General features: G+C 41.4%; 1 protein-coding gene across 2 annotated transcripts in view; it reads left to right on the top strand.

Moving 5' to 3' along the window:
• Positions 1-21,648, top strand: part of fat2 (FAT atypical cadherin 2) — a 141,257-nt gene that overhangs the window by 17,635 nt on the left and 101,974 nt on the right. For both annotated transcript variants that reach the window (XM_023287815.3, XM_055016282.1), the window contains exons 2-6: positions 535-3,801; positions 5,418-5,729; positions 16,536-16,594; positions 19,129-19,440; positions 21,114-21,321. In XM_023287815.3, the coding sequence (XP_023143583.2) occupies positions 543-3,801; positions 5,418-5,729; positions 16,536-16,594; positions 19,129-19,440; positions 21,114-21,321 (4,150 nt within the window). In that variant the 5' untranslated portion in view covers positions 535-542. The remainder of the gene's footprint in view (positions 1-534; positions 3,802-5,417; positions 5,730-16,535; positions 16,595-19,128; positions 19,441-21,113; positions 21,322-21,648) is intronic.

Genomic DNA, 21,648 nt, shown 5'->3' with positions numbered 1-21,648 from the left:
TTTGACCATGTCATCTTTGTGAACGAGTATAAATTAAGCGTTTTGATGACGAATGCACATGCAACAATCACTAGAGACCGTTTTGCAGATTAGGACTGAAATGCCATCTGCATGATGCCGACTCATCAGACTACAAATCCCTGCTCATAACTCTGCAATGACAAAGGCTTAGGAGTAATAATTTTGATGAATGCTTGTTGCAAGTATTTGTTCTGCAAAGGAATAATTATGGAGGACCCACCTGTCTGAAGAGGCTCAGAGGTAACTTGAACTTGCAGGCCCTGAAACAATGTGTTGTTTTACTTTTTTTTTTTTTTTTTTTGCCAAGGCAAGTTGGGACAAGAGTTGGATACCTTGCCACAGGCTTCCCTTCTGCTGTTGTGTCGCGGTTTATTCTGTCTGTATTGTATTTTTTGTGGAGCTGGAGCTCAGGAGACATGATTGGTCAGTTTCAAAAAGAGTCCTGTTATTGTTGCTTAAAGGCTTCTTATGTGCCCGATTTATAATTTCTCCCTTTTTCTTTTGTTTTCACAGATCTGTGGATGTTCATGGAGATACTAAAGATGGCAGCTTCAGGAACAACACTCCTTACTTTAGCCACAGTCCTCCTGCACGTGGCAAGGTGTCAAGGGACCATGGATAAAGGAAAAGACAGCTCTCCGCTCAGGTTTACACACCATCTCTACAATGCCACTATCAACGAGAACTCTGCCCCTCGGATGTACGTTGAGACGCCTGTGAAGATGGGCATCGAAGCGACAGATCCGCTCTGGGACATCAAATACAATGTCGTCTCAGGCGACGAGGACGGCTTTTTCCAAGCAGAAGCAGTCAAAGTTGGGGATTTCTGTTTTCTCAGAATCAAAACACGCAGCAGCAACTCGGCTCTCCTCAACAGAGAGGTCAGAGACACTTACACTCTCACTGTGGAGGCGACAGAAAGCACTTTTGACTTCCAGGCAAAGACGAAGGTGTTCGTTCAGGTGCTTGACACCAATGACTTAAAGCCTCTTTTCTATCCTGCCTCATACAACGTGGCCATCAGAGAGGACACTCCACTTAAGTCGAGTGTGGCCAGAGTTAGTGCTACAGATGCCGACATTGGGAGCAACGCTGAGTTTTATTATTCTTTCACCAGCAGAGCTCATCCTTTTGTCGTCGACCCCTTTACAGGCACAGTCAGCCTTGTCAAAAAGCTCAATCACACCCGAATGCAGAGATACGACCTTACCATTTTAGCCGAGGACAGGACAAAAAAGATATCTGGCATTCAGAAATTTGGTAATGTTGCCAGGGTCACAGTAAACATACAAAAGATGCCTATGGGGTCACCGGTTATCACACCGCCACCGAAGCCCATAATCTCTACAGATGGAAAAGTAACAATCAATGTCCATGTGGAACCAGGAGTTAAGCCAGTGGAATCCCTTCATATTGCTGGAGGGGATCCCCACAAGTGTTTTGAGATAATCCCCTTAGGTGTACAGGGCAGTGACTTCCAAGTGATCTCTACAAAGAGGATTATCTGGTCTCAAACTCCTTTTGGGCTAAATCTGTCCCTTCAAGCTAAAGACAGGAGCTCACCAAGTTTAATTTCACCAGTTGCACAAGTCCACATTCCAGCCCATCATTACAGCCCATTAGCATTTTTTGAAGATACCTACATTGTGACATTGAGCGAAGTTTCTCCCCCTAAAACTCACGTAGTTAAAGTTTCTGTCACACCAGTTCCATTTAATGTCACATTTAGTATCAAAAATAACCCTGACAGCGCTAATTTTAAGATAAATCCCAAAACTGGGATAATCATAACTACGGAGAAATTTGACTATGAGAGAAAAGACCGATATGAATTTGACATACTAGCCAATCACGGTGAGGCTGAGACTCACATTGTGGTTGAGATAACAGATGAAAATGACAACAGCCCACAGTTCACACTCACATCCTATCAGGCCACGCTGGATGAAAACACGCCTGTTGGCAGCAGTGTTTTGAAAGTAGCAGCTTCAGATAGAGATAAAGGCAAAAACGGCTTTGTGACCTATGCTATAGCAAATTCAGGGCCTGTTCCTTTTACGATAGATCCCTTCACGGGCGTCATCTCGACGTCTGAACACTTGGACTATGAGCTGATGAAACGGCGGTACCACCTGAGGATTTGGGCTTCGGACAGTGGCAGCCCCTTCAGTCTGGTCAGTGAATGCCCCGTGACGATTACCCTGAACAACATCAATGATAACATCCCTCTGTTTGAGAGGGTGGGCTGCAATGTCACGGTACCTTCAGACGTACCAATTGGACACACAATTGCTGAGCTGTCAGCTATTGACTTGGATGAGCTGCAGCAGCTGAGATACGTCATCGAGTCGGGGAATGAGCTCCAAGTTTTTGGTATTGATGCAGTTTCAGGAGCCGTCACGGTCCAACAATCAATTCCCCAGGGAGCCGGTTCATTCACTTTGAGAGTCATAGCCACGGACGGCAAGCATCACTCTGAAGCCTCAGTCGTCAGGATAACTGTCACTAACAAAGGTGACGACGCGACGCTGCGCTGCCTGGAAACAGGCATTTTCAAACAGCTAACTGATAAACTGATAGAGTCAATCAAGCCCATTTTAATCAATCAGGAGGAAGACATGTTCTCAGATATCCACATCACCAACCGACACTCTCCCAAATTTAACGCAAGCATTCCAAGTTCAATCGATGTTGTTGAGGACTATCCGTTAAATTCCACCATTGTTCAATTTAAGGCAACTGATGATGACTCAGGGTTTAATAGTAAACTCGTGTACGCCATATCAAGTGGAAATGAGGACGGCTGTTTCTCCATTGACACTTTCTCTGGTGACCTTCAGTTAGTTTGCCCTCTGGACAGAGAGAATAAAGAGTTCTACATTTTGAACATCACTGTCTATGACTTAGGAATGCCACAAACATCTGCGTGGAAATTTATCGCTGTCAATGTCCTGGACATCAACGATAACTCTCCTGTTTTCGATCAGTCCAGGTATGTGATACGGGTGCCTGAAAACACAGAGGTGGACGCTATTATTTTCACAGCTCGTGCAGTAGACTTGGACATGGATTCAAGCGGTAGCATCCAGTACTCCTTGCTGACATCTACTGACATGTTCAGAATTGATGAACAGACTGGAGAGGTGACAGTGATAGGTCAGCTGGATCGAGAAGGCTCACCCAGGCACGACCTCCGGATCGAAGCAAGAGACCAGGCCAGAGTCGGCCCTCAGTTATTCTCCACTGTCGATCTAGTGGTGGTTTTGCAGGATATAAATGACAATCCACCCAAATTTGTACCAAAGGTGTACAAGATAAAAGTTCCGGAAGATGTTCCCGTGGGCACCCTCCTCGTCTGGGTGGAGAGCGTCGACTTGGATCTGGGCAGTGGAGGACTGGTCACCTACAACCTCAAGAACACCGAGAGCGGGATCTTTCACCTCGACTCCTCCACGGGCGCCTTGACCCTCGAGAGGGAGCTGGACTTTGAGAGGCGGGCGTCTTACAACCTCACGGTCCGAGCCGTTGACCACGGCCTCCCTCGCTCCCTCTCGTCTTCCTGCTTCGTGGAGATCGAGGTTCGCGATGTCAACGAAAACCTCCACCGGCCAGTGTTCACAGAGTTTGTTTATGAAGCCGCCGTGATGGAGGATGCAGCAGTGGGGACGTCTGTGGTAGCACTTACAGCTTCTGACAAGGATCTAGGAAGAGATGGAATTGTCAGGTACCACATCCATGATGGCTCTGGCCTGGGAGTGTTCACCATTGACGAAGAAATGGGTAATATAATAATTCTTTTTTTCTTTGTAGTAGAGCTGGTGATTCATTTTTGGAATTCCTTTTATATTTTTACATTCTAGAGTTGTTTTTGAAATATTTCATCATAAGTTGCTGCCTGATGTGGCTGGCTTAACCTTTTGATGCACAACATGAGTCAAAAGTGACTCATATTCAATGGAAAATGGGTATGTCTTGACCCATGTTGTGCATCAAATGGTTAAAGAGTTAAACAAGCAGAACAAGCTAATAGAAGGCTCAGGTTTGTTGCTGTTTTGCTACTAAGAGTTAGACAAGAAGCTCAATATCGCCTTCATATCTCAAGCCAACATCTGGTTACCTTTGTTAAGCAGAAATACTGGAAAGCGAGGGAAGCAAATAGTCTGGCTGTGTCCAAAGGTAACAAGATAAACCTATGTCTTCTTTGTTTACTCGATACAAAAACCACATCGTAGAAGCTACAAATCAGTTTTTGTGAGGGAGCTGTGTGCCAGATCAGATACCCAACAATCAGTGGAGACTCAAGGGAGTTTCTTATCGCGCCCAAGATCATGTGATGTGATTGAAATTCCAATAACAGCTAATATGTGGAGCTTGTTATGACACTGTTTAGATTGGATGTTTTTTGTCTTTAAAACTGAACTTTTTAAATAAAAAAAAACACAAACAGTCAACAACAACATTATTTTCAACTAGGAAAGTCAGAATCAGGTGTCGTTTTTGTTAACCATTTAAACCCCAAATTTTAAATTGCATAATATGAGCACTTAAAAAAAATACAAAACATGCCTTTCTAACCCACCAGTGGGTGTTGGAACTCAGAGGGTTTCTATCCAGTTAGCATTTGAGCGTAAATTCAGTTTTGCATAGTAAAGTGTTTCTTTTCCTGCTCTATGGATGCTCCAAAATCTGTACAGTAAAACATTTCCTTATGTAGCTTCCCAGAGCCTATGATAAGATGACACGTGAATGGTTGTGCAACATGGTATTTCCTCTAGGCTGATTAAGGTACTTGGATTATTTTTCCATCAGCATATCCTTTGCGGAGGACACCCTATGACCTCGCAGTATATCACGGTGCATTCCATTAGCCTGCTGCTGCATTTTAGGCTCAGATAAAATCAGGGCAAATGGAGTTCTCTGTCATAATAGAACTGTCATGAAATGCATCTTCTTCTCTGTGTTGCTGCTTTTTAAGTTCTGCCTCTGGGTTTCCAAATTCAAACTCCTCCTGACAGGCAACAACATGCAGAAAAGTTAGGGTTCTGGCTGCTGTGCCACGGCTACCCTTTGATGGCCTCTTGTATAATGTAAGTCAGTTTTGACAACACAAACGTGTCATCCATGTTACTGAGCAGGGAATGCTAAATATTTCCCAGCCCACCTTTGGGCTCCATTCCAGACTTTTTAAAATGCAAACAAGCACCCTAAGCTAGATGAAAGTCACAGTGATTGATATTTCCTCCAGGGTCGTTACAGTGATTAGAGTAAAACTGATTATACTGATAGGTGTTAATTCCTGAGGCACAGCAGCAGGTTTGAAACAACTGAACACCGCTGTGCAGTTCACCGGAGAAAATGAGGTTTAATCTAATTCAGCCCTCTTTTATGTGTCTCAGGTGTGATTCGTACAACAGAGATGCTGGACCGTGAGATGGTGCCTCACTACTGGCTCTCCATCTACGCCACCGATCTGGGGACCGAGCCTCTGATCTCCTGGACTCACGTCTTCTTGGAGGTCCTGGACGTTAATGACAACGCTCCTGAACTTTCCCAGCCGATGTATTTTGCATCAGTCCAGGAGAACGTGGACAAGGTCAACTCCATCATCGAGGTGTCGGCCACAGACGCAGATACATCCTCTGAGGGGAAACTTTCCTATGAGATGCTGGAATCACACCGGATGTACTTCGACGTGGATCCTAAGACAGGTAAATAAAAGACTGTGAATCAATGAAAGGAGCACAAGGGGTCACAAAGAGCTTTTGATGGAAAACAGACCGAACAGCAAGACAAAATTAAAACATAATGGACACAAATACAATAATAAAAGCAATAAAACCCTAATAAGCTATAAAAAAAAAAAGACAAAAGTCACGCAAAAGCAAGTCTATAAAAATGGGTTTTGAGAAGAGATTCTGCAGCCTTACCTCCTCAGACTGGTCATTCCAAAGCCAAAGGGCCCTGACGGCAAAAGCATGGCTGCTTTTATATTTTTTACCTCGACTTGGAACAGATCCTCAGACCCAACCTGAGGATCTGAGGCTGCAAGCTTCCTCATATGCAGTCAACATTTCTGCGATGTAGCTTTGGGTCAGATCCTGGCATGCTTTAAAAGTGATCAGCAAAATCTTAAAAAAAGTTGTAAACATGGAGGTAAGCCAGGTGATATGATGTTGTTTGCTAACATCCTTTAAGAAACCGAGCTTCTGAGCTAGATGAAGGAATTGTTGTAATATTCTTGATGCATTTCTTATTTTAACTATTAAGTTTCAAGCCCTACTAACTTTCTACCTGTACACAAAGTCAGAAAAGGAGAAGAAATTGCAGTATCTATGGGCAGTTTTTGGCCATGCATGTTCAGCTCAAAACATTCATCCACTATCTATTCACTGCTTAATCCTCATTAGGGTCGCGGGAGGGCTGGAGTCTATCCCAGCTGACTTGGGGCAAAGGCAGGGGAACCAGTCTAACGCAGAGACAAACAAGCACTCTCACATTCACATCTATGGGCAATTTAGAATCACCAGTTAACCTCAGTATGTTTTTGGACTGTGGGAGGAAGCCGGAGAAAACCCACGCATGCACACTCCATTCAGAGAGATCCCAGGCCGGGATGTGAACCGGGGATCTTCTAGTTGCAAGGTGACGGTGTTCACCACCAAGCCACTGTGCAGCCCAGCTCAAAACATGCACATACTAATTTTGTGTAGTTTCCTGAAAATAAGTTGAAATCTTCTGATCTAAACAAGACCTAAAACTCAGTAGTTACCTACATCAGCACTGCAGTCCACTGCAATGGGTGAAAATGACCTTTAAGTTGTAATTTGTGAATAAATTGTTTCAACTCTCCAACCTGACTCAATAGATGAATTAGTGTTTTAGATTATTGATAAAACTAACGAAAAATACTTGGACAAAACTGTTCGAAAAACCTAAAATAATGACATGTAGCAGCACTAAATTCAGTTCCATTTTGGATTGGAATCCTTGGGGCAGCTTTACTTTAAAACATACAGCTCTGCTCTGGAACATGTAATTGAAGCTTTTAGGGGGCGAACATACGGACAGGAAGATATATAGCAACCCTGGGACGGTGGATGTAATTGGATCAGGTTGCGCTGTGTCATCCTCTCATTTCACAAGCAGTTTGTGCAGAAATATATGCTGCACACTCCCTTCTGATTGATTTACATCTTTATTCAAACTCCCTTTGTGATTATAAGACATCTGGAGGACCTCTCGTCTTTCTCTCCTGCAAATTGTTTCGACATATCTGCGTACGTCGCCACGGCCCCATGGCAGATTTACATTTTGATTCACGGGTATTACCACAGCTGTAAAGCCTAACAGCGTGTTATTTCCCACAAGGGGGGTGGCTGAAAAATGGAGTATATCTGCTAATGCACTGTTGCAAGTCTGAGCGGAGAAGCGATGCAGAACGTGGGCGTGTCGCGGAGATGGCAGAGCTGCAAAATGCGACTTCAAAATAATAAGAAACTCCATTAGAGGTCACTCACAAACTCGCTCATGTGTAATCTGAGAGAAAAAAAAACTTTACATGGCAGGGAAAAGAAGAAAATGCCTGAAACCCCCTCAGGTGTCGGTGTGTTCTTCGCTGACAGTTGCAACTGAATCACCCGGTGAGGTCTTTGATGTTCAAGCAAATGAGCGCAGCATTAGCTCTGACGTTACAAGTCGCTGCAAGTCCTGTCCTCTTCTTCTAATCTCCCGTGGTGTTTGTCCACACCCTACGGCCAGTGTACTGAAGGATTACAGGGAGAGGGGAAGAGCTGTGTTAATAGCGAGACGTCATACAAAGCAAGGCAGGGCAGGAGGTGTTGAAACAGCCGGAGAGTGTCGCATTATAACATTTTTTTTGTGTGTAAATGCAGGTGTATTTGATCTTCATTTACTCATGCACACAAGAACAGGATGAAATGTGTTTGGCTGAAAAGAGTGTATTGTGTCCGTCTGTCCTTTCTGTGTTCTCAGGATTTCCTAATGTCAAGACTTAGCTGTGGTCTGAGGGCATTTCAGTGTAGTTGACCTAATTTTATGTGAAAAACCCCCTGAACTTTACTCTTTCTTCCTTACTTGTATCCCCGTTAGCTTCCAGGGATTAATCCTCCATTGCACCACATAAAGCAGGAATAGAACAATGAACAGAAATCAGTTTAAGGTGACATATAACCGGTGGAACAGGAAGAGAGATAAGGAAATGTGTGCACATCCTCCCTGTTTTTACACAAAAAAGGAGCACAAACATTGAAAATGTCACAAACAGAAGAACAGAACTGGACAAATATGATTAAAACAACACTTTATGCTATAAAATTAGCTTACAAATACAGGAAATGCTGATTTAAACTCAGGAAAAGAGACTGTCTTGCAAAAAGTATGTATATTTTAATGGTTCAGGGCCATATAATTCTAAAATCTGAAAAAAGTTCCCACCTGAACCCCACCAGAATCAAAGTACACAATAGTAGATCGAAATTTTACATGTTTTAATTCTCTTTTTGTTTTAAGCATTTTTGAGCTGTCTTCATAAAGGATTAAATTGTTAGTTGATGATTTGGCCTGGTCCTGGACTTCTCAGTTCTTACATAAATGAAATAATAGTTGAATTGATTGTCACAACAACATAGGTCAATTCATGTAAACGAGATTAGATAACTGACTCAAACAGCATTGTTTTAGGCACAGCTGCTAGAGGGAGGAACTGGTTGCAGGAACCTGGTTCCTGCACAGTCTGCTGTGGAAGAACTCAATTGGCCTCCACAGAAACCTGGCTTCCACCCCGTCCAGCAGTTGGGATGAAGATGAAGTTTATCAGACCTTATCACCCTGCATCAGCGCTCCCTGATGCTTCAGTGGCTGAGTGGGAGCGAATCCTTGGAGCCGTGCTTGAGTGGAGGCTGTTACAGCGGCGCCGTAATTGCTCACGGTTTCTGGATGACACGTTCAGCAATCGCATACGAGTTTAATACCAATCGACCACATGCTTTAGGTCGTGTAGTTTAAATCAGAATGGGACTTTCACTCGAGCACCATTTAGGGGATGTGTTGACGTTCACTCTGACCTTTTTACTTGAAGGTAGCACAACTGCTACTACAGTAACCTGCCACGGAAAATCATTTGACTGCGACGAATTTAAGAAATACATCATAGTAGCATTCACTGATCTAATGAATCCGTGTGAAGGAAGGAGATTGTTTCACCTTGAAGGACATAAATGTGCTGTTGAAACAGCGTCTTTACAACAAGACCCACCTTGTCTTATTTTCAGAAATGAACGTGCTATTACTAACGTACAAGGTGGCTGATATAGAATTCTCTCATGCCGTGACAGGCTGAGAATGACTCACGGTCATACGCTGGTTCCTTACTATTCTTCTGCAGCATGGATACTCTTTATACTGCCACAGCATCTGTCGGTCTGATTCAACCCAGAACAATTAGCCAATGAAGTTTCAGCAGGACAGGATTTGGTGCTGAGCAATGAAAACATTCAAATTGAATCCCATCGAGTCTGTTATTCAGCCGCTGCTGCTTCAGAAAACAAGTGTGCTTTGGTTATGTAAGTTGAATGCAGGTTGCATGATGTGTTTCACTCACACACACACACACACACACACACACACACAAAAACTTTGTTTGTTGACGAGGCCAGGCAAGTTAGGAATGTTCCCAATTCATCAGCATTTTGCAACAGCAAATTCCTCAAGAATTTTTATTGACGAGCGTCTCAGATCCTTAAACTGATACGATATGATGAATTCTGTTGTTTTGTTTGATTTGTGATTCTTATGATTTATGTTTAGAATCCACAAATTGAGAAGGGTTATGATAAGAGGATGAATGTGGCATCCTATGCTTTCTAGTTGTCAACAAATCTAATTAAAAGACAATAAATTGGTCACTGTTAAACTCTTTAATGTCGATTGACTGCACAGTTTCACCAACATGTACAACGGACACTAGCAAATATCTGTTAATCCACAGCTGAAAATAGACCTCCAGAAAATCTGCAGTAGCCACATGCATTGGGGAATTCAAGCCTTTTTTAAAAAGAGAATGTGAGGGTGCTTGCTTGTCTGCTTCAATAGACTGGTGACCTGTCCAAGGTGAACCCTGCCTTCACCCTAAGTCAGCTTAGATAGACTCCAGCCTCCTACGACTCTACCGAGAATGAAGCAGTGTATAGAAAATGAAAGGATGGACGGTGCGAGGGCTGGTTCAGTACCCAGTTTGAATCAATTTTTTTGCATTTTGCCACCCAAACACTCAGCTTTCGAGCAGGAAAACTGATACCAGAGCGGCACCAACACTTGACTAATTACTACCCAAGAACACTACCATTCAAAAGTTTGGGGTCATAATTTTTTCAAGATTTCATCCATTGAAAATGATACGACGACTGAGCAGCCTTGGTGGAGTACTGTGCTCTCTTTCTTGATCATCATATTTATTGCTCTTACACAGTGTTTTGTTTTGAAATTTTTGCACTTCCCATTTTGATTGGCATTTGATTTCTTTATTTTTTACTCAACTCCAAGAATCCCTGTGTGCCTAGACTGTCAGTTTGTGCACAAAGGGCAAATAAAATAATCTTTAAAGAGGAAATTCTGCATTCTTAGCTCAGCAAAGAAATTCTCTTTCTTTGGACACCTGTCTCGCTGTCTCCATGTGACTGATTGACTGTCTTTGTGAGTCTTTGGCCCCCTCGCTCATTTATATTTCTAAAGTGTGTCTCCGAAATTTAGGACTTGTTTCAGTTGAAAAGGTGATTTTGACAGCATGTGACATAAAAGCAACATTAAGAAGGAAAAAGAAAAGGGGGAAGTAGCAGCCACAGAGTTGCAGACTTGCAGTGAATCCGGAGAGAACCATGTGGAAACAAACAAACCGGGCCCTGACATGCCAGACAACGCTGTTTATCTTCACGTGGGTTTGACAGCAGTGCAGCACGGCTGAGTGAAAACAGGCGACGAGGGAGAGGAGAGGCTTTACCCCGATTCCCACGTCTGCTCTAATGACAGAAACACACTTTCTAATGTGCCCCACCTGTCCTAATGATGTCCTCCCAGCAGGGCTTGTTTGCACTGTTGTAAAAGGATTGAACGACCCTCAGCGGGGTCTTTCTCTCCACTCGTGACCCCCAGCTCCTTCTGCAGACGGCAGCTCCCACGTCTTCTCATTCCTGCACTCGGTCCCAACATGTAAACGCATCTGTCCAGCTTTTTGTTTCCCTCCAGCTTCGGCTGCTATCGAGGATCCATCTAGCTGGGTTATTATGTGCTGTTGAATTCTGATAAAAGCTCGTCTTACCTGAAATTGGATGGATATTGAATTAATTTGCTTTTACAATTTTCAACATAAACAAGTAATTTTAAGCCATCAGTTTTCTGTATAAACGTGATTGCTCGAAGTGATTGAAAGCACTCACTAAAAGAGCTGCAACTCACTATTATTTCCATCGTTGATTAATCTGTTGGTTACTTTCTCAGTTAACTGATGTCTAGATGTGTGGTCTGTAAAGTGTGGCTTAAGATGGCAAATGTCTTCTTTTGTCCACAAGAAGATTAAATGCAACATAAATTATTCACATTTAAGAAGCTACAATCAAATTATTTAGACTATTTTTTCTTAAAAATTATGCAAAACAATGAATCATTTATGAAAATAGCAGGTGATTAATAGTTGACATCTAATGAATTACTGAAAGGAGTTGTATCACAACAGAAAAACACTCCTGAATTCAAATTTATTCTGAAGTTTAAGGACAAAAAAACTTATAGCAGTATGTAGCACAATCTTAAAGTGCTCATTTTGCAGAGTCCCTTGTACTGTATTCATATTTTTACTGATTTAAAGCAGTATTTTCTTCATAGATGATTGAACTACTTCACTGTGTATATACACTACTCTTCAGTAGTTTGGGGTCACTTAGAAATGTCCTTATTTTTGAAAGAAAAGCTTTTTGTGAAGATAACATTAAATGAATCGGAAATACTGTCAAGACATTGTTAATGTGGTAAATGACTATTGTAGCTGGAAACAGCTGATTTTTAATGGAATATCTCCATAGAGGTACAGAGGAACATTTTCAGCAACCATCACTCCTGTGTTCTAATGCTACATTGTGTTAGCTAATGGTGTTGAAAGGCTCACTGATGATTAGAAAACCTTGTGCAATTATGTTAGCACATGAATGAAAGTGTGAGTTTACATGGAAAATGTGAAATTGAATGGGTGACCCCAAACTTTAGAATGGTAGTGTGTATATACATATAACAATGGCCATATGAAGTTATAGTTTCTACTTAAACCTTTTAAATTTATTTATTTTGTAAAATGTTACTTGAATAACTGTCACATTTCAAAAACTAGATATACAACCTTAAAAGTAAAGCTGCATTGAATGCCCTAAAACGGTGTGAAGCTGACATGTAAAGACAGCTGTTTGTAGATGTGGTTTACAGATGGTTGTCAGATGAGCAGTAAATGCAGCAGTAAAGGTGAACGGGAGAAAGGAAGTGTGGCAACACATTTTAAAATGTGTTTCCTGGAAGGCTGTCCGCAGTTGTTCTCACGGAAAATGACAGAAACTACAAATTGAAAGCAAAGTTCAAGCCCTGGCTCCCTTCATTCTCAGTTTGGGAGTAAGTTGTAGAAATTTTCAGATGCTGCCTCCCCCTCTTCCAGTGTCAGAAATGTTTGTTCAGGGAGTGTGTTTCCAAAGATATCTGACAATCAGATAAGCACTTCTGATAATTACTACAGGCACATTAAGGCTTTCGCTGTGCTTCCAGTCAACATCTGGTCTGCATCCTGTTTCTGTAACTTTAAAGAGCGACCATTTAAGACTCCTGTGCTCTTTACACAGAGATCAGTTTTCTGTCAGGCTGTTCACTGTCACTTTTCTTGTGATTTACTGCATGCTTTACCACAAACTGTGTGGAAATGTGCACCATTTGTGTGTTTCACTGCATCCTGCCCTTCTGCTTTTCACTATCGTACTCACAGGTGGCGGTCAACACTTTGCTCTGTAGAAGGCATTTTTGTACAGACTCTTTTTAGTTGTTTTTAGGACATATTCCACCTCATCAGTATGCTCGCCCACAGTCTACATCCACACTCATACATTTTAGTTTAAACAGGAAAAGGGTTACATTTTTAACAGATATCTCTATAAAACACCCTCGGTTGATTACTTGCATGAAGACAAATGTTTTTTGTATTACAAGCTTTCTGACGTTTTCTGTTTAGATATGGAAATTATGTGTCAAATACACACATACACAATTTCGAGTATCTCTTTTTAACACTTCATGAATCAGAAATATTTTCAACAGACAGATTGATGGTTTAGGTTTGAAATCTATGGGGTTGCATTTTTGTATGTCCAGAAATGGATACTTATTAATGCAGACATCTATGGTTTGCTAATATCAAGTTAGCCTTAGCTGGAAGAAAACTAAATTGTTACTCCGCAAAGGAGGCAGAGGCTCGACAGAGTTATGTGATGATGGGCGTCTGTCTGCCTGCCTGTCTGTCTGTCTGTCTGTCTGCCTGCCTGCCTGCCTGCCTGCCTGCCTGCCTGCCTGCAACATTACTCAAAAAAACGGAATAACAGATTTGGATAAAACTTTCAGCGATTAGATTTAGGCAGTGATGCGGCTTATAGTCTGGATCCACAGATTTGTTAAAGATTTCTGTATCATTGCCAGATAGCAGCATGGAATCACTGTAACCATGACAACAAGTGAACGCTACATCAGCTGCCTGCTGAAATGATACAATGATCAATTGATTAAATTGTGGGGGTGTCTCCCAGTCCCATCAGTTTCTGCCGCCCGCAACATATTTAGGTCACATGATTTGGTATCCGTACTTAACATACATACTATTACAATAATAGTAATAATGATTTTTTTTAAAAGACTTCTAAACAAAAAAAAAACTTGTTATTGGAAAAGATTTACTTATTTTTCTTGTGTCAGCATCAAGTCTCTCCCTCTTTTAAAAGAAGCTCTCCAGAAGCGTTTGTTTTTTATTAATTTTGGCAGATTGACGGCTTCATTTAACATCAAGTGCGAGAAACAATCGCAAATGGAAGTGATGGGAAGACGATCTAGTCATTTTTCAAAATAAAACACCCTGCAGACTCTGCTAGAAATAAAACATCAAATAAACAGTTTTTATTCTTTCTGTGCGGCTCGGTACCAAATTACCCTCGGTACCAGTCCATGGCCCAGTGGTTGGGGAACACTGTATTAGAAGATCACTATTTTGATTATATAATAATAAAGAGTGTTTGATACTTCAGAAGAAGCCCAACTAAAAGCAGGATTCATAATAATTTCTCAACCGTCCTTGCTTTGGTGTTAAAGCAGATAAAAACACACCTCCTCCTATCCAGACTGCTCACCTGACCCTCATTGTAATTACCCAGCATGTCTCAGCTATTAGAGCTGCTCTAAAACACTTAATTTATTTAGATTAGATGAGATGAGGGCTGGCGATCCTCTCCAAAGCAGCACAGAAAAGAGAGCAGAGGACATCGCTAAACTAAACGTGAAAATCAGCAGCCTGGAACAGTCAAGTGGAAAGCTTGATTTCAGTCGATTTGAAAAGATATTTTCACCCTTTTTTTCTATTAATGAAATTTTTATTGTATTTGTGGATACTATTGTAATCCAGAAATGTAATGATTCCCAAGTTATGCCTAATAACTTGTGGTTCAATCTCCCTTTAAAAAAACACCATCAAAAGTCTATTTGAGTGAAAATGTCCCAACCAGCCAAGAGCAAAACAACCGATTTGTCAACTAATGTACCAGGATTCTTTCGGTTAACACAAAAGTAGAAGAAAGAACGAACAACAGAAATCAAAGCAGACAAACTGATTAGATTCAGATTTGGTTTTCAGATTTGGTGTGAACTCGTGTTTCTCAACAGCTGCATAGTTTCCATGCTGTATCAGAAACAAACATGCGGTTATTTGCCGTCTGAGATGCTCTGCAGTCGAGCTGACAGCATGTCAACACAGCCTCTGATTGGCTGTTCAGCTCTGTAATTTATTCAGAATAATTTAACCAAATTCTGCTCCTTCCAGCTGAGGGTGACAGTACAGGCCAGAACCTTTTATTATACCCGTATTTGTTTGTGTTGCTGCGACGTGTTTGATCATGAATGTGTGGGGGCTCGTTCAACAGTTTCATATTAATATGAATCAAGTGTTTCTAGTATAAAAATATAATTTATTTGAGAGTACAAGTTCATTCTTGACTTTCTTTTCTGCAAGCAGAAAAAGCATTTTTTTTCTTTTTTTGGCCAAACAAATGTTAATTTCTTGTCCTCTTTTTCTTCTTCTCCTCCTCCTCTGCCTTCTTTCTTTTTTCCCCTCCTCTCTCTTCTTCTCTTCCTCCTCCTTATTTCTCATCTACATCTGTCTTCATTTTCTTTGTCTTCTTCTATTTGTCCTTCTCCTTTTCCACTCTTCCTCCTCCTTCTTCCTCTTCTTCTGCTTTGTCTTTTTCTTCCTTTCCTTCTACTTCTCCTCCTTCCCTCTTTTTCCTCCTTCTTCTCTTTCTTCTCCTCCTTCTTTTCTCCTCCTTTCTCCACCTATTTCATCTTCTCCTCCTTCCCCATTTTGTCTCCTTCTTCTCCTCTACCTTCCTCTTCTTTGCTTCCCCTCCTCCTTTTCCCCTCCTCCTTTTCCCCTCCTCCTCCTCCTCCTCTTTCTCAACCTGCTTCTTCTCAATGATCTTCTTCTCAGTGTTCTTCTACTTCTTCCCCTCCTCCTCCTTTGTCTCCTTTTCTTTCTCCTCGTCCTTCTTCTACTTCTTCTCCTCCTCCTTCCCTCTTTTGCCTCCCTCTTCTCTGCATTCTTTTTCTCTTTCTTCTCCTTTTCCCCTCCTTCTTTCCCCCCTACTTCTTCTTCTCCTTCTCGTTCTTCCTCTTCTTCTTCCCCTCCTTCTTCCCTTTATGTCTTTCTTCCCTTCCTCCTCCTCTTTCCTCTTCTCTTGCTTCTCCTCCCTCACTTCCTTCACTTCCTTCTTCTCCTTGTTCTTCATATTTTTCTTCTACTTCTCCTCCTTCTTCTGCCCCTTCCTCCTCTCTTCCTTCTCCTCTTCCTTCTTCTTCTTTGTCTTCATTTTCTCCATCTTCTTTGTCTTTTTCGCCTCCTTTTCTCACCTCTCCTTCTTGTCCTCCTTGTTAAACATCAATCTTTAAAGTTTTGTGTTGTTTTTCGTTGTTGTTGTTTCGTGTTGAGCACATATACTTGCTCAGTGCACACACTCACTCAGGATGGTGTACTTTAAGGTGAATGTGCCCAAACACACACACACGCTAGCAACAACAACCAAACAGAAAAAAACAGCCGAAATAACAACCATAAACCAGTAAACCATGATGTGTTTGCTTAGGTGTGAGACACATGTTTGTTTGTTTGTTTGTTCAGCTGTGATTAGCTCTCTGACTTGTGTGTGTGTGTGTGTTCTCAGGGGTTATCAGCACTCTCTCTGCTCTGGATCGGGAGGATAAACAGGAGCACAGCATCGAGGTGAGCTGCTCACAAACAACATCTTCACATCCCTTTAGACTGATGCCGAAATGCGGGGAAAAAAATATCCTGCAGCTCCTAAATACATCAGAAGTCCAGAGTACCAATAAATCTATAACGATACGTGTTGCAGAGGCTGTAGAGGTATAGCTGGGGTGCAGGTTGTGCTGCTGAAAACAAGACGTCTCGTCGATATATTTTGCTGTGCAGCAGAGTCGTGAATTAGCAGCTAAAGATCAGATTTGAAATCCCAAGCCTCAGAGCAAGAGTTTATCAGCAATATACACAGAAAATCCATGAGAGCAAAGAAAACAGGAAGGACGACATCAACAGGAGCATTAAAGTCTACTCAACTGGAAATACTGTTGCCCTTTTGTTCCTACAATCATTTTGATTATTGGCCTGTGAGACAGTTTAATAGCAGCCTGTTGGACAAAACATCCTCCAAAATCATTTGATCTTGACAATAAATCTTCAGTTTACCTTCTCGGCCTGCTTCAAATGCAGTTAAAATAACATAAATATATCATCTAATAATCAGTATTCCTGTGTTAAAAGCAAACTGGTAGTGACTTAAGCATAAAAAATCCATTCTTCACTGGGTGAGCTGTAGTTTGACCCCTCAAAAAATGGTCAATGGTCTACACTTACACTACCGTTCAAAAGTTTGGGGTTTTCCATGAAAACTCACACTTTTATTCATGTGCTAACATAACTGCAGAGAGAGTTTTCTAATCATCAATTAGCCTTTCAACATCATTAGCTAACACAATGTAGCATTAGAACACAGGAGTGATGGTTGCTGGAAATGTTCCTCTGTACCTCTATGGAGATATTCCATTAAAAACCAGCTGTTTCCAGCTACAATAGTCATTTACCACATTAACAATGTCTACACTGGATTTATCATTCATTTAATGTTATCTTCATTGAAAAAACTGCTTTTATTTAAAAAATAAGGACATATCTAAGTGACCCTAAACTTTTGAATGGTAGTGTATATAGCGCATTTCTACCTTATTGGAACTCAAAGCGCTTTAAAAGGTTTCACATTCACCCATTCACACACACATTTACACACCAGTGGCGACAGAGCTTCCATGCAAGGTGCCTGCTTGTCATCAGGAACAACTTTGGGTTCAGTGTCTTACCCAAGGAGCGGTTGATCGAACCGCCAACCCTGCAATCGGTGGACAACCCGCTGTTCCACCTGAGCCACAGCCGGCAAACAAGCAAGAAATCCTCATGTCCACTTACTAACCTTTTCTGCTGTTTTTAAGAGCCTCATATTACTTCAGATTTCCTTAGTGGATTCAGTTCCCACAGCCAGTTAATTAATTATCTGGGCTAGATTAGTTTTAATTATATGTTCAGCGTGAGGTACTCAAATTAGAAAAGATTAAAAAAATAAATAAATAAAATAAACCTGCTGCAAGTAAATGTCATAATCTGCTCATTTTCTCAGGAAACTTGTGGATAAATGACAGCCACTTGATTATTGAAATATTTGCTGGTGAATTTCCTGTAGACTAACTTATAGAGAAATTGCAGCGGCTGTAAGTCCCACGCATATGAGTGTCTTCTGTTGACGTCAGGTGTTTGGGTGTCAGCGTTAGGATTAGGACTGCACAATATATTCTTTCAGCGTCAACACCTCAACATGTGCAACAGTCACGTAATGCAAATGAACTCAAACATGTCGTGCTGCAACTTGTTCTGTCGCTCGATACAAGAAGAAAACTTGCATAGTTCTCAGAATCAACAAGGGAAGTCTGTCCGATTGAACAACCTTTACTCTGATTTAAGGTTTTCTTTTAGAACCTTATTTACAAGAGTTTGCTGGCATGCAGGAAACACGTGCACAGCAAAATCAGCTAGCAACAAGTGAGAAACGCTGTTTTGGTTGTGAAAACAAATGCATAGACAATTTTATGGAAATATTTCAGCTACAGAGGAAGGTGTTGACCAAAAACAGGTACTCTGCAGGATCTAAAAGGAAATATGTTTTTTCACTTGTAGAAATGATTCTTTTTCCTTAATAGGTATAATTCAAGAAAACAGTCTCATTTTCTCGGTAAATCACAGAAGTTAACTTGCCAGAATGAATGTCTGCCAAGGCAGTAACACCTAGTTTGCCCATTAGTGTCATTGTAAATCAAAAAGGAAATAACAACTATGCTAATTTAAAGACCTGTAAATCCTCCTTACAATGTTTCATATGTTAATTTGTGAGTTAGCAATCAGCAGTTATTCATTCACGGACTTCTTGTGAGAATTCATTGCACTTTTCCTCAGCTTTCTCCTTAATTTCCACTTTATGGAAACAGATGCAACACATAATCTACCTTTAAAGAGTAATTTGTGCATACGTCTTAACAACAAAAACTTTCTGAAACACTTGAATCCACCAGAATAATTAAATGTAGTAATTTAGTGTTTAGAATATTAAGTAGCAGTGCTCTCATGATAATATAAAATTGGGTTAACAGTTAAGATTATGTTTAATATGATATAACGCTGTTCTTAACTCTCAGGTGATCGTGTCTGATAATGGATCTCCGTCTTTGCGGTCCACCGCCACCGTCGTGATCCGAGTTCTGGACGCCAACGACAACCGTCCGAAGTTCACAGACAAACTTTTCCACGTTAAGCTGCTGGAGCAGCGACAGCACTCTGGTAAACAGGAAGTCTGCAGGATTTTCGCACGTGACGATGATGAGGGCTCCAACGCCGTGGTGACCTACAGGCTCCAAGACAGCAAGGACGAGCAATTTGAGATCGACCCAGTGACGGGCATGGTGACATCGCATGGTGATTTCTGGCCTGGAAACTACAGTATTCTCACGGTAGGCGTCCAAAACAGGCCTGTTTATACTTTAATACTTACACACCCGTCAGATCTGGTATCTACATGGAGTTGTGCGGCTCAGAAGCAACAACATCCTGTCTTTCACCGAGGGCGATAATGAGCCTGTACTTCAACAGACGCTAGGTAAATACTTTCTCCAAAGAGTTGTGCTTCATTTGAGTGTCTCCATAGAGGGTGTGGATCCCACCAGCTCTGCTACAGAAACTAAATCACCCGTGTTTAATACCTTGAAAAGCTCTTCACCGACAGTGCAGAGACGGGTGAATGTTCTCAGTGTTTGTCATCACGCTGCATTGTGGAGCAGAGGGAGGTCAGTCTGGTACAAAATCACTCTGTGGCATTTCAGAATGTTTAGTGAACAAATTCTTCCCCTTCTGATGACATACAAAACCATAGCGGAGAGTCTCCTGATGCTTTGAACTGTCTTCACTGCTAAGCAAACCATATAACAGACATTATTTATGTGTGTACAAATGACAACAAATCATATAAAACAAAGAAAACCAAGACCATGCTGGAATATATATCAAGACTTTCCTACTTTCCCAGCCCAAGCTTAATGGTTTCTGCCAGGAGGGTAAAAGGCCTTTGTTGAGGACTATTTTCCGAGGTGGATTAATACAGAATTGATACTTTATTGAGTATTTCAGACTTTTGGATGTATGGCTCTAACCTCCATTCTCTGTTATCATTCTACGTTCATTTCCTCCTTTGTTTTTCTGTATTGTATCATGTATTTACAGCTTAATGTTACTCAGTACAGCAGGTCAGCATCAAGTCCAACTTTCATGGAGGTTTTTGTTGAATTATGGATGCAGATTTACCTTAATGATTCACCCTGAGAGTTTTCCCCTTTTGCCTCTGACCACATCATGAAAACAATGATAATAATGATAGCCATCTTTATTTTTAGACACTTTTCAAAAGACAAGTTACATAGTGCCTCACAAGGCAGTAAAACAGACAATACACTAATCAATACAGTGTGGGAAAATGTCCAAAGGGAAAAAATCTTACGTAAAAATGTGTTTAAGAGGGTACTTTAAAGACCCAGCTAACCTGATTTCCTCGGGCATATTGTTCCAGAGCCTTAGGGTCTTAACGCCAAACACTGTCCTCTTTAGTTTACTTCAGCTCGGTCCAAGGATCTTAAAATGCGCACTAGTGTGCATGAGACGACATGGTGTGTTGGTTTTGCCCTAATCAATCAGGTACGATGACAGATGTTTGTATAGTCGGTGTGATAGTTTTCACATATCCACGTTATATCCAAAAAAGCATGTTCTAGCTCAGTTCACCTTAGCTTGGTCCAAGGATCGTAAAATGTGCACTGCACATTTTAAGATCCTTGGACCAAGCTAAAATGTGCACCAGTGTGCACAGTACTAAGAGGCCAAACAGGTCATTTAGCTTGAATAAATTTTTCATTAAGGTCTTTAAATCTCAATAAAATCGTAATACTTCAAGAAAAAAAAACTTAGAGGTGAAAAAATTTGTCTCTTTATTTATTTATTTATTTTTTTATTTTTTTTTTTTAGCAATTTTTTATTCTGTAATAATTAAAAGTCGGTCTCATAGTGACTGGTTCACCACGAGATTTATTTTTTAGTCAAACTCTTAATAAAATGTCAATTTTCTTGTTAATTTCAGATTAAAGCTACGGACCAGGGCAATCCGTCTCGCTCCTCCACAGCTCGACTCGACATCGAGTGGATCGCCAAGCCGTCGCCCTACGCCGAGCCAATCGCATTCGAGGAGCCCAACTTCGCCTTCGCCGTCATGGAAACGGAGCCCGTCACTCACATGGTGGGCATCATCATGACAGAGCCGCACCGGCAGAGGTGGTTCGAGATCACAGGTGAGTGGAAACGAACACACACGTGCACGTAGAAGAACTCCGAGGTACCGAGTCGAGTATTGATCGAATCTGTTTGCTGTTCAGAAGCTCTGATGAAAAACAAGCGTCGCATAAATGAGGGTAACGATCCCTAAAAGAAGACAAACGACGGATAAAAATGCCATTAATATTTATTTTACTCTACGCTCAATTTCCCACAAAGGGGGAAGAAAACAAGTCAGACAAAGCACCTGAGATCAGAACTCACTGATCACTGAATAATGACTTTTCATAGATCACGCAGAGCCTCTCCGTCTGTGTTTCCGCGTGACGTTAAACTCCCGCTGC

This window comes from Amphiprion ocellaris, chromosome 13 (genome assembly GCF_022539595.1).
Source record: "Amphiprion ocellaris isolate individual 3 ecotype Okinawa chromosome 13, ASM2253959v1, whole genome shotgun sequence".
Taxonomy (NCBI): Eukaryota; Metazoa; Chordata; class Actinopteri; family Pomacentridae; genus Amphiprion; species Amphiprion ocellaris.
This window is presented reverse-complemented; position numbering and strand designations above follow the sequence as displayed.